Source organism: Protobothrops mucrosquamatus, unplaced genomic scaffold (genome assembly GCF_001527695.2).
Source record: "Protobothrops mucrosquamatus isolate PMUCROS unplaced genomic scaffold, P.Mucros_1.0 scaffold2170, whole genome shotgun sequence".
In the NCBI taxonomy this organism is placed as follows: domain Eukaryota; kingdom Metazoa; phylum Chordata; class Lepidosauria; order Squamata; family Viperidae; genus Protobothrops; species Protobothrops mucrosquamatus.
The window spans coordinates 160,182-174,610 of record NW_015388264.1 but is presented as its reverse complement, the minus strand read 5'-3'; the positions used below and the strand labels follow the sequence as shown (position 1 = coordinate 174,610).

General features: G+C 35.9%; 1 protein-coding gene across 1 annotated transcript; it reads right to left on the bottom strand.

Annotated features, from left to right (window-relative positions):
- Positions 1 to 1,097: 1,097 nt before the first annotated feature.
- Positions 1,098 to 8,210, bottom strand: NRROS (negative regulator of reactive oxygen species). Its single transcript, XM_015824233.1, has 3 exons — positions 8,196 to 8,210; positions 5,834 to 5,942; positions 1,098 to 3,427 (listed from the first exon to the last, which is right to left on the bottom strand). Exons 2-3 carry the CDS (start codon positions 5,927 to 5,929, stop codon positions 1,472 to 1,474), a joined length of 2,052 nt encoding a protein of 683 aa, XP_015679719.1. The 5' UTR covers positions 5,930 to 5,942; positions 8,196 to 8,210; the 3' UTR covers positions 1,098 to 1,471.
- Between the last annotated feature and the right edge of the window lie 6,219 nt (positions 8,211 to 14,429).

Genomic DNA, 14,429 nt, shown 5'->3' with positions numbered 1-14,429 from the left:
GCCAATGGATCTCACTGAGTAGTGATGTCACACACTGAATAAATGACATCATTAACTGTCTACACTGCCATTTTTTGCATCAGCTGAAGCTTCCAAATGATCTTCAAGGGCAACTCCAGCAAGAGCACATTGCAATACAGATAATCCTTGATTTACAACCATTCGTTTAGTGATTGTTTGAAGTTACAACGGCACTGAAATAAGTGACTTATGACAGTTTTTCACTCTTATGACCATTGTAGCATCCCCATGGTTACATAATAAAAATTTGGACACTTGGCCATTGGCATGTATTTATGACAGTTGGAGTGTCCTGAGGTCATATGAACATCTTTTGCGATCTTCTAACAAGCAAATTCAATGGGGATTCAATTAACAACCGTATTACTAACTTACAACTGCAGTGATTCACTTAATAACTGTGGCAGGAAAGATCATAAAAGAGGGCAGAACTCACTTAACAACTGTTTAGTTTAGCAACAGAAATTTGGGGCTCAATTATGGTTGTAAGTTGAGGACTACCTATAGTGCAATCTGGAGGGCATGAGGGCATGAATGACCATGAGCAGGGCTCTCTAATCCAAAAATAGGCACATCTGACTCACACCCTAAAGGCAAAGGCCCTGCTATCCACAGCTACCACCTGCTCTTCAATAAAGAGCTATGAATCCAGGATTCACAGATTGTACCCTGGGTCTGTCTGGAGCAACACAGAACCACAAATGGAAGGTCCCTGTAATCAGGAGATCCAAAACCCCTGAGCCACACAGTCTTGCTTGGGTATAACAGACGTCTATGGCACCCCACATCCTCCTTGCACAGAGACAGAACCTCCATGCATCATTCAGACAATCTAGGATGGAGATAGAAAACTGAGTATCATCAACATGCTTTCTTCAGGAGCTATGCTATCAGATACATCTTCTTAATATATCATTCAATAATAGGATTGTACACTTCTTGAATTGGGATTAAATCTGAGATGGAAAATCATTTAACTATCTTCTCATTCTCAGAAAAAAAAATACATTGTCTAATCAAAACACTGAAGATAGCGATAATTTTTCAAAAATTTATTTATAAATTTATAAACAACCAAAGAATAAAACTTGACCACAACATCTGAAGAAGATTAGAGTATTTTATAGACAAAGTTCCAAATTTGCCCAAGAAACTGTAGAGTTGGATTTATTCAAATGTCATGGCTTATTCCCAGTATAAATCTCTTATATACATTACTTTTAACCATAAAGACTTTTCTACCTATTATTAATTTAACCCATACTACAACTTTATGGTTTTTGCTGTCTGCCACTTGTGTGTTTGGATATAAAATTTGGTCATATTTAGACATGTAAATCATTACTATAAGTTATGGCTTATTAGAATTAAATATGTGACTGCAAATGTAACCTTCTAAACCCATTATTGGGTGCTGTCAGATTAGATTGCTTTTTTCTGCCACCAAATTTCAGTATGGGCTGGGTTTCTTATGCCTCCTCTTTAGTATCTGAAGAATTTTTTCCTTGAAAATTAAAAAGATGATGATAAAAGTAAACAGCAGGGTCAAACAGGTAGGAAGAATAAGCACCAGATACAACAAAGCCATGTTAGCTGTTAGCCACCTACAATCATGATGAATTGATTCAGGTATATCTGTTGCACTGATGAACCTGGATGAGTAATTACAAGTGACGTCAGTCCTATCTCCAATATGTATGGTTTCATGGCTTTGCAGAGTATCCCACCAACCCATTTTGCAGCAATCATAAGGATTCTCACTGAGGTAGATCACACGCAAACTCTTTCCAAGTTGTTTTTCTATGATGTATTGAGGTAGGGTATGGAAGAAATTCATCCTGAGATCTAGAGTATAAAGTTTAAGGTCTATTAAGGATTCTGGGAAATATGCCAAACTGTTTCCAGACAGATCCAAATTTATCAGTTTCTGAAATGCAGAAAAGTCCATCTTTGTGCCTGCAGCAGAGAGGCCAGTATTCCTAAGATAGAGTATCTGAATGGATGGAGAGATACCTATCAGAGTTCCCAAGCCACTAATAAGCAACCTAGGATTATTAGAAAGATCTAAAAATGTGAGGGAAGTCCCCTCAAAGAAATGGCAGGGCAACATGCTTAGGTTACAGCTAGACAATGCAAGGTTCCTTAAGGAATTAGCATAAGTAAAAGCTACACAATCAGGGCTTGTAGCACTATATGGATAACAAATTTGGATTGGGTTTTTACTGATGTCAATTGTAGTGATTTTTGTTACATAGATAAAGAATTGATGTGGCAAGCCATGTAGATTGTTGGTGCTAAGATTAAACTCTCTGAGATTGGTTAAGCTGCCTTCAAAATCCAAATTCATCTGTAGCTTTGAAAGCAGGTTGTGGCTGAGATCCAAGTCAATGAGAGTATTTAGCATTTTCCTGTCCTCTATGTTCAGTGTCTTTAAGCAGTTGTGACTGAGGTTCAGATAAAGAAGAGAAATTAACCCCTCAAAAAAGTGGACTGGAAAATAAGAGAACTCATTCCAGCTCATATCCAGAAATGTTAAGGAAGAGAGATTGCCATGATTGTTTTCTTTCCAAAGTTCTTGGTTGGTGATGTTAATGATATTGCCATCTAGAAATAATAGCTGAACCGAGCTGTTTGAATTATTGAAAAAATTGTCATAGAAATTCATCTGGTTGTGTGTCAGCAGCAGAGTTTGCAATTTATTTAACTTGGGCAGCAGTGGGAAGAACAGAAGCTGGTTATAGGAAAGATCTAGTGTTTCCAGTTCAAAAGAAGCATCATTCTCTGCAGACAAGAACCATTCAATGTGATTATTGCTAACATTTAACACCCGAAGTTGGACTAGATCAAACTGCACAATGCAAGGTATGTTGTTGTAGGCCAGGTTAAGCTGTTGCAGAGCTGGCATGTTTTCAAATGCCCCAGTCTCAATTTCAAAGATATAGTTCTGCTGTATATCCAGATATTGCAGATTGGGCAGATTTCTGAAGTGAGAGTCATCTAACCTCATGATGGCATTCCTTGCTAAAGACAAGGATTCTAGAGAAGGCAAATGCTGGATCAGTCTACCCATCATAAGCTCAGTAAGCTGGTTTCCAGAGAGGTCCAGTTTCCTCAGATAAGTCAAAGTCCATAAAGCAGATGCTGTTACAGAATAACTGAGAGAGAGAAAATTGTTTGACACAGTTAGCAGACTAAGATTCCTAATGCCAAGAAATGCCCCAGGTTCAATGAGTTCCAACCCATTTGCACGCAGACTGAGGTTCTGTAGGACATGATACTGTGCGAAAGATGCATTTGAAAGAGTTTGTATAACATTGGAATCCAGGAAGAGTTCCTCTATCCCAGCAGGCAAGTCTTCTAGAACAGAACTCAGCCTCCTCCCATTGCAATCTGCACTTCTCTTTTTCTGTAGCAGGAAACATATAGGAAATGATAAGGTCAGATACTAAAGATATGTTATATTATATCATACTACAATGCCATAAACGTATTTAAGTAGAATTAAATTTAGAGGAAATATATTTAATTTCATCTCATCTGTTGAATCCCTACATAGAGCAAATCGTCCTTAATTATTTATTAGATTTTTTTATCCTGCCTTTATTACTATTTATAAGTAACTTAAAGTAATGAACCTATGTAATGTGCCTTATGGCATTCTTATGGTAATAGTTAGACTTATTCAATTAATTAAATATAATACTAATAATACAACCTCATTATAATTATCATGTGTGTCTTAAACATAACTAAGCGTAAATTGAGCTTAAGATTCCAACAAATAAAGCATTTTTATATCTATGATAAAGTGCCATGGAAAAATCTTACTGAACATGGTATCATCTAGATATGTTGAGAACACAACTTTCAGAATTTTGAAGGTAATAAAGGCTGGGAAATCTGGCAATTGCAAAGTATCTGCGTATCATGCTGAAAAAAGCCTGCCATATTATTCCTTATTATAAACTGTAAACTATATTTTGAAAGCCAAACAACCTGGAACAATGTGGAAAAATTACTGTATTATTATTATTATTATTATTATTATTATTATTATTATTATTATTATTATTATTATTATTATTATTATTGGTATTGGTATTGGTATTGGTATTATTATTATATTAGGGAGCCAGTTTGGTCTAGGGTTAAGGCACTTGGATGGAAACCAGGAGACTGAGTTCTAGTCCAGCCTTAAATGTGAAAACCAAATGGGTGACTTAGCCATGGGTCTTAGCCCAACCTAACTCACAAGTTACTTATTGTTGGGAAAAGAAAAGGAGGAAGGAGTATTAACTATGTTTGCCCATCTTGAATTACTTTCATAAAATATTATGCATTTGTTATTACATATCCTAAGTAACCCCAGGAATCATCAAATAACAATTTTAAAATGCTCTGTGTGATATTACTGTAGCAAATGAAATCAAATGTTGATTTGGGGAGATAATGTTCAATATAGAGCATGGCTGATTTGATAAGAATGATAGTGTGTTTGTGTGTTTGTATGTATGTATGCATGTGTTGTGTATGTATCTTCTATGCCTTAACTATAAAACCTTGACACTGCATACTTATGCAAGTAATCAACTTGCATCATGATTTGTGATTTTTTTCACATATCAACTCCTATAGCACTGTAACTCAAGGAAAACTACTAATAAATGTGACCAGAATTCATTTTACTTTGGTGTTTTTCAAACTTTTCCCACCTGCGACTCTTCCACGATAGAAATCAATGACTTTGCAGACATTGCTTAATTCCATTTTCTAGTAGCATAATTATCATGGGAAAGTGACTGGTCATAGATTCTCCTTTTGTGCATACGTCCTTTGCCATCCAAACCTTAGTTGAGCATATTGGGACTCTTTATAGTACATGTAACCATTCCACCAGCAATAGGTAAGTTATAGGAACAGGAAAAAGAATGTGGGCATTGACTGATTGGCCCCATCCACATTAACTGATGAGTCTCTGCTTATGAGAGTTGGCTAAACTTGGGTGGATCAGGGACTCAAGTAGTATGTTATATTAAGCTACCTCTGCATTATAATATGAACACATACATTACATTTTTTAAAGAAATCTCAGATTAAAATATAGTTTTGGAAATGCACTCCATTATAAGAAAGCAGCAGGAGCAAGATGTTGAGGAAAATACAATGATGGACCTATCCCAAAGGCGCTTTTTCAAAAGGCAACTGGACTTTGTTTTTCCTCGAAGACATTTCGCTTCTCATCCAAGAAGCCTCTTCAGTTGTATAAATCAGTTATAAAAATCCTTCCATTCTCCACCATTCAGTCAGAACTGAAGAAGCTTCTTGGATGAGGAGCGAAATGTCTTCAAGTAAAAACAAACAAAGTCCAGTTGTCTTTTGAAAAACCACCTTTGGGACAAGCATGACTGGGATGACTGAGAATCTCCTTAGATAATGATGGTTCTATGTAACTAAAAGAAATAGGGAACCAGATGCCTTTCAGATTTTGTTGAAATAAACAACAGCCAGAGAATGACAGACTATCCCTACTTTAAATCATTTTTCCCCTTTCTGTGCCCCACCCTAAAAACATAAAATTCAAATTCATAAAGAAACTAATTGTACTTTTAAAGAACATCTGCAAAATGAAAAGATAAATAAAACAGTTGAACATTCTAATATGTTAGGGTAATTTTTGGATTCTTATTGGCATTTAAATCAATCTCTTGGAACTAATATGCTGCTGCAGCCACTACCACTTAAATAAATGATCTCTCCTCTTCCCATTTTTTCAAGAAATCCCAAAGTTATTTCATGTTTGCAGAAGACTCACTAGTTTGCAAATACTATGATAGGTTGTGGGTTTTGTTGCCCATCCTGTATCCGGAAAAGCTATGCATATGGAGATAATCACAGCAATTAATGCCATTTCAACAGGACTCCTGCAAAGAGAGAAAAATTAAAATAATAAAATAACATTAGGAGATTTGGATTGTCTTTCTTATTTATAGAAAGCATCAGTTCCAAACTTTGTTATTCAAACAAAAGGAGTACTCATGTTCATATCTGTTTCCTTACAAATATTTCCTAGGTTTTCATTGTGAATATTTTTTTTCTTTGCAAAATACATGCCACTCCCATAGACACCCCTAAAATTCTACTTTGGATTGCATTCACATTTGGGGTACGCATATAAGATATTTAATATAAAATGTGAGGGCCTATTCATTTATTTGATTTATATCCCATCTTTTTGTAGAACTCAAGGTGGCATACATGATGCTCCCTCCTCCTATTTTCCCCACAAAAGCAACCCCGTGAGGTAATCTGGACTAAGACATAGTGGCTGCCCCAGATCACCCAACTACAGTAATTTCTGTGCCTTAGAATTTGCAGTCTCCTGGTTTCTAATCCAGCACCTTAACCACTACATCAAACTAGCTCTCTTATGGGTTTTAAGAATTAAAGGAGGTTTGAAAAAGACTCTCCTTTTCAGTATTGATCTACATAAGCCTCCCCTAATATAGGCAATGTCCTTATGGGTGGACTTTAACTTCCAGAACTCTGTAGCCACTGTCACCATTGCTCATGTTCCTGGGTGTTGAAGTTTATATATATTTGGATGGCTGGTCTACATACAGGTAGTTCTCAACTTACAACCATTCATTTAGTGACTGTTAGAAGTTACAATGGCACTGAAAAAAGTGACTTATGACCATTTTTCACACTTACGACCATTGTGGCATCCCCACGGTCACGTGATTGGCAATTGGCATGTATTTATGATGGCTGCAGTGTCCCAGGATCATGTGATCGATCACCTTTTGATATCTTCTGACAAGAGCTGTCAATGGGGAAGTCAGATTCACTTAACAGCTACGTTACTAACTTAACAACTGCAGTGATTCACTTAACAAATTTGGCAAAAAAGGTTGTAAAATGGGGCAAAACTCACTTAACAACTGTGAAATTTTGGACTCAATTGCTGTTGTAAGATAAGGACTATCTGGACTTGCTTATTTTATGTTATTGCCACTTCTGATGAAACAGATTTGCAAAATCTTTTTGCTGAAAATAAATGTGGGGAATACACCTATAGTAATAACTGAAAAAATCTGCCTCTGCATGACATTTTTAGCCAAAATATAGGTGAGATTTATAATAAGATTAAATTTGTTCTTTTCACTGAAGTATGTCTGTAGAGACAGAGCTTTGTTTGCTAGAGGAGGCAGGGGGGAAATTAACAATTATTCCTCTGTCATTTCTTAAAAGTCCCCTATTTCTTAAGTTATTTTTAGCCATAAAGAGGGAAAATGATAAGAGCACAATCAGGTCACATTGAACATTTGAATCAAGTTATTTATGGGACTATTCAATCGAGGTGAAGGAACTCACTGCAATCATACTTGATGTTAAATTAAGGTTTTCACAACCACGATTTGTTGGACGTGACATGATGGCCTGGTTTGCTATAAGCTGAGGGTCTCCTATCTTTTTCAGCTACAGAACACTGAAATGTTGAGAACATGGATCTTTCATAAAAAAAACTCCTCAAAAGCCCTTTCCATTCACAAAATGACTTATGCAAAGGGCATGATCAATTATATATCATCAATTTATTAGACTGACACCTGCCTCTTCACAAGATGCTACCAACTGCACCAGCCTCCATATGTCGTTTTTCTAGGCTGGTGGGTTTTTCTTTTCCTTTCTGCTAATGGCCAGCTAAGTAAACTCCCATCCTGCTTGTTTAATGTTTTTATTCTTGGCCATTTTATTTGTTTGTTTATTTGAATTATATTCTCATCCTTCCTTTAGGGGTTCAAGGTAATGTTCGTTGTGCTCCCTCTTTCTGTTTTTCCACCCAATGACATCATGAGATAGGTTGGGCTGAAAGTAAATGACTGGCCCAAGGTTTTTACTTTAGACTTTAATAATATATATATTATTCTTAGTAAATGCAAACTTATCATGAAATAGAATACACAATTTGTAGGGTAGATATTAGGAATGAATTAGGGAACACTAGGGAAATGTGTTAAATTATCACAATCATGGAATTTTTTTCTGACTGCAAATGATAGTATAGTTCAATACTTTAGAATGTATCATAATGTAGCACATTGTTTTTAGTTGTTATTGAAAAGCCCTGTGTAAAGCGAAAAGTTAAGATAAATTATGCAGGATTAACTCACCGTTTGGAGCAACGTATTCAACTCCGGGAGGTTCATTCTGTACCAACACTTGTCTTGTTACCTCACAGTATTTCTGAAAAAGATAATGATAATACAATTAGCTGTTTGCAGTCACTTAAGATCAGATTAATATAGATTTTGCGGAAGGAACTAACGGAAACTACAGTCACATGGATCCCAAAGTAAGTTGCAATTTGCTTCTCTCAACCTCCCCCACCCAAGCTCAGCAGTTGCACATGGAAAGTGTGTGCGTATGCAAGTCAGTTGAAAATGAGAAGGAACTAAGAAGAAGGGAAATGAAAGGAAGGAAATTGTAAGGGGTAACTTTGAAGCTATTAGTTGAATTTTCACTGATTCTAGTCACATCAAAGCTCAGGTTTTTTTAAGTCTCAACAGCAATGAAGATTCCTGGTGCAACCTAAAGATTAATAAATTAATATTAAGAAGTAATGTTATTGACTATTTCTAGTTTCGCACTACAGGATTGCTATCACTTTCTGCAAACTAAAGCTATGTTAGATTACAAATATGTACTTCAAGTATGTCAATTACAATTCCCGTTAGATATATCAGCCTACAGATGCATCAATTACTTGTCAAATAAATTGGATTAAGGTACTTGTCATATTCCAGCTGAGATAACTATGCTGGCTTGGAATGATTAGCACAAAATTCTGGAGAACACAAAAAAGCAGTCAAGTTCAAGAAGGCCAGAATACTCTAGTCTTAGTAGAAGGCTCAAATGAATAATACATCTGTGATAATTAACTGATGGGAAATAACATCTTGTACATTTTATAATTGACTGTAAGGCACTGCTATTTCTATTTGGTTCGGAATCAATTTCTGGAAAATATGAGGGCAAAATTTTGCTACAGTTCCAAGAAACGTATTAGATGGTATTTTCTGGAGATTGCGATACTTTAGCACAAAATGAACTGCTTATAATCACATACTTTTGATAATGCCATCCAGCAATGTAATAGCTATGTGTATCTGTTTGTCTCTTTCTCTAAGCCCACAAATCATTCCTTATTTTTCAATGTCTCCATTTGCATGCTTCATTAAGCCACGATTTGCTCAATTAGCTACACAATCATATTAAACCATAAATTGTGGTTTAGACACCAAAATAACTGGATAGCATAATATAGTAACTAAAACCAAATGAAATGAATTAAGATATTGATTTTTTTTGTAACGCCAGAAGTATAGAAATAATTGTTTTTATGAAAACTAATTTCATCAAAATATTATTTCCTGAGTCACACTGATTTTATTGATTTTATTTTATTTAGAAAATAATATGCTTTCCCACACAGCTCTCTTACATACAGTACAAACTCTGGACAGCTGACAATGATCCAATATAATTAAACCTCTATAAACCAAACAGAAAGCCAAAATTTTAAAAATCATTATACATTAACCAAGGCACCATATAACAAACCACATCAATATTAAGCTCAGCTACCATCCTGGGCCCACCCTCGGGGAGGGGGGGAACAAGCCAGGTCTTCACAGCTTTGCAGAAGACCAGGAGACTTCAGAATTTTGCAGAGGTATGTGTGTATGTGTGTGTTGTTCCATAGGACAAGCATTGTGATTCTTCAGTCCCACAAGATTACATAGTTATCAAACAAATTTGCTCTATCAGATTGGGTGAGATTGGCAGAGAACCTTGGAGATAATGGTCCAACAAGTAAGCTGGCCCTATGGCATGCAGGGCTTCAGAAGTTATAACAGCACTTTGATTGCACTCATAAGCATATTGGAAATCAGTGCAACTCATGCAATAGTGATGTAACCTGGGCAAGCCTCAGTGTGTGCAAAACTGAGTGTGCCACTACATTCTGGACCGAGTGAAGCTGAGAATTTCTATTGAGAATCATACAAACAGATTTTTAAATCTCTTTTTCCACCTAAAATATATTTTCAAGTGCTGCATCTGCTGGTTTTGCCAATTAAAATAGTTTTTAATTGTTAACCACTGGATGAACCCTAATACTTCTCAGTCAACATCAGCCAGATATTACCCTTCAAAAGTGTTTGACTACCAACTTCATTAAACTCCTACCAGTTCATGCTATTGGGAATTTGGCAATTAGAAGACCAAAATTATTATGCAGCACAATTTCCTGAATGTCACTTACCTAAGCACTACAAATGTTGAAATTCATGTGGTACATGTTTAAAGAGAACTAGTATGTCTATGGAGATTCTCAATCATCCAAATCATAGTTATCCCAAAGATACTTTTTCACGAGGCAACTGGATTTTTTTGTTTTTCTTTGAAGATGTTTTGCTTCTCATTCAAGAAGCTTCTTCAGCTCTGACTGGATGGTGGGGAATGGAAATCTTTATATGCCTGCAGACAGTTATTCATTTGCATTCTTTTAGCGAGTCATTAAAGCTACCTGGAGGCTTATCTGTGTCTTCAGGGTCACCTGAGTAGTCCAAATGGGTGTGGAGGCTTCTTGGAACTGTTGAACAGACTGTGTTGTAAACTGGAGTTAGAGGATAGATGATGATAGATGATGTCGGATCCTTCCCCCTCTGTTGAGAGAGGGCTGTTCAATTTTGACATAGATGGCTTCTTTGAAAGAGGGGTCAAAGAATACTGCTCTTCAGATTCCAGTCAGTCACATTCTCCTTAACAGGCTATTATACACCGCCTAACTACCACAATTTTTGGTTTAATTTCCATCAGTTACCCAACTTTCTATTTTTAATGAGATTTCTAATTAAATAAGTATATCCTGGGGAAAACACTGATCTGAGATAACAACCTTAAATTAACCTTAATGTAAAGACGATTACTGACATTTGCTGCAACAGTTTTGTTCCTCTTAAATTTTCTAGTGAAAAGAGCAGTTGAAAATTGTTTCAAAAACAATTAAAACAGGAAGTTTAAAACAAAAATTGAACTTAGAGAAACTTGGGGAAATATGGAGTTTTCCATTATATATATTACATTAAAAAGGGCCAGAACTGCTTATTTGGGGCTATTTAAATTTAAATTCTGATCACAATATTAAATTATAGTTCAGGAAAATGTGAAAGGGCAGCCGATGGATTACATTCATCCCATTTGCACCTTATTAAATTTTGTAGTATGATTTCCCTCATTTTCTCCCTTCAGAAAAAGGGTAGAGATAAAAGACTCATTTCCTCTCTTAGAATCCATCTGTCAAGGGCAGGAAATCAGGAAGTCCAAGCAGTTCAAATGAATACAGGTAGTCCTCGAGTTACAACTACAATTGAGCCCTAAATTTATGTTGCTAAGTGAAACATTAGTTAAGTGAGTTTTGCCCCGTTTTACAACTTTTCTTGCCACAGTTGTTAAGTGAATCATTGCATTTGTTAAATTAGTAATACTGTTGTTAAGTGAATCTAAATTCCCCATTGACTTAGCTTGTCAGAAGGTCACAAAAGCTGATCACATGACCCCAGGACAAATCATCATAAATATAAACCAATTGTCAAGCATCTGAATTTTGATCATGTGACCATGGGGATGCTGCAATGGTTGTAAATTTGAAAAACAGTCATAGGTCACTTTTTTAGTGCCATTGTAACTTTGAACGGGCACTAAATGAACTGTTGTAAGTCGAATACTACCTGTATAAAGGTTTATTGAAGGCTTAAGCTCTTTACAAGAATCTGAACTACTAATGGTCAAAGCAAATTGACTGTGATAAAAAATCAATGGAATTCAAGGCGGGCTGGACTTAAATCTCTTGTGGGTCCGAAGGGCCTCGAAACTGATAATGTGTTTGACCCTTCCCTCGGGCTCAGCCTGGTCATCTCCTAAAGCATCAGAACCCCAATATTTATAACTGTCATTCTCTGATTTTCAAAATGTAAGCAGTAGTCAGAGTATATAAATTTCTAGATATGTATCTAAGTATTTATGAATTTACTCTGAGAACTGAGAACTATCTTTCCCCAAATGTTACAATAGTGAAGTTTCAGTGGCCTCCACATTTATGCAGTAATATTTTCGTATTACTGTATTTTCTAAATACCGTCACAGCTAATTTAAAAAATGAAACTGGGCAGATGTGGGCATAGATTAACCAGAAATTTTAAAGGAGCATACTTAAATATACCTACTGAAATATATAATCCCTAACATACATTTTACCTTTCAATCTTCTAGAATCCTTTCTCATTATGGTATTTCTAGGAAGGAGGCATGCAATTTGTTACTATGATACACAACAAATTTGATTTTATTTGGTACTGATGCTCAATACAAACAGCACTGAAAAAACAGTTATACCGTAGATAGGAATCTTCTTTCCCTTCTAAATGGTGAAGGATCCAACACTGATCTGCGAGGACAAGAACTCTATGCACAAGCTGCATAGAGTAGCTAATTCCCTCCCAGCACCCTTCTCCCTTCAGTTCAGAATGGTTCAATTTTATCCTTCCTTCCCAAATAAGGTGGAAATTGTGCAATGCTCCTTTAGTGTAAATGTGTTTGTATGGCGTGTGTACGATATAGATTCTCCACCTAGTATATTTTCCCTCTTTCCTGTCGCAGGAAGTCCCCAAATTTTTGAATTGTCTTTGTTGTGGCAAGAGTTTTTATGTTTCTGCCTACTTCTGTAAGCTGAACACTGGATCACTTATTAAAAAGTCCCCCCATTTTCCCTGACACTTTCTCTTTCCTTTGCCTTTCTCACTGAAACAACTGTGCTACACACAGACCTTTCTCATTAAATAATGTGCTACATTCTTTTGGGAGAAGCTGTTTGTTATTCATCCTCCCCCCAAAACCAAGTTATTTCCCATAATGGGAGATGGGAGCCAGAAAAGACTTATTTTTCAATCATGGCTACTTTACTTAGGAACACTCTCCCTTTAGATGTGAGGGTGGCTCCAATGGTGATTGCCTTTTAGAAGATTGTGAAGACTGTATTTTTCCAGAGGACCTTTAGGTACTGATTAAGTCCTGTCTGGAAGCAGATTATATTGGCTAATTAAAGTATTAGTGGAATATTTTATTTAATGAAATTTATTTTGGTCTGATATAGTAAATTTAAAAAAAAATTAAAAATAAACTTGACATCTTCATACTTAGAACTCTTGTAGCATCCCTAGAGTAACATAATCAAAATATGAATGCTTGGCAACCAGCATATATTTTTGATGGTTGCAATCTCCCGGGGTCACATTATCACCTTCTGCTACCTTCCCAACTGGCCTCCGATTGCTGGCTGCTGATGAGGATGTTTTTGGTCTTTTTGTTTTGTTCTTAGCTTTTTTATTGTCTGTTTTGAATGGTGTATAAGCATGGTTTAATCTCTGCATATTGATAGGTTATTTATCCAAATGCCAAGTTTCCAGGAATTCCATAGCTTTTGGGGATTTAGTTTGGTCTGGGATGCTCAGTTTCCCAGCTAAAACTACGGTTGAGTCAGTCCATGAGTTGTAAGATTGAGTTTTCATTGTGACTTGACTGCTATTGTAAGCGATGTATATACTATATACTATATGCTACTATATATATACTGTATACAGTAAGCTTCTGCAGGTATACAGAGAGCAAATCTTACCTTTCTAGCACTGATATTATCTAGTTGGATAATGAAATGTCTGAAAGCAAGCAACCAAGTTCAGAGAGCATCAAGGATTCCATAGTTTAATCCTGAGCTACATATATACTACCAAAAAAGTGGTCTGAAGCACTTCTGAATCATTTTGGAAGAGTGCAGAACCTTAGCAATTATATTTCAAAATTGATAATAATCAAGTACATTTGGCATAAGCTTAGTTTTCACCATTTCTCCATTAAAAATTGCTAAAAGATGCCACTTCCCATATATCTGAAAGCATTTGCTTACTGTACCTACAAAATAGTTCTATATTTGTGACTTATGCTGGCTTTAGTGTGATATACTGCTGTCCCCTGCTGTTAGAAATTTAAGAGGACTTCTTCACAGTATTCAGATCAGAAAAAAAGTAATTTGAGTGTAAAGAGATGTTATAAACAATTATTCTCCTAGCAGCATACAATCACAATTTTAATAAAATCTTGTTCAATAGCTAGTTTCTATCTTTGTATTGTTACTTTCTGATTCCAAAGCTTCAGAAATAGCCTATTCAGTTTTCTTTGAAAGATCATTGCTAAATTTATTTTCAAACAAGCTTAGCATAGAGAGTAAGCAGACATTCCAGTAAGCTGATACGTCCACCACTAACTGAAAAGCCTCTGCCAACTAGAAT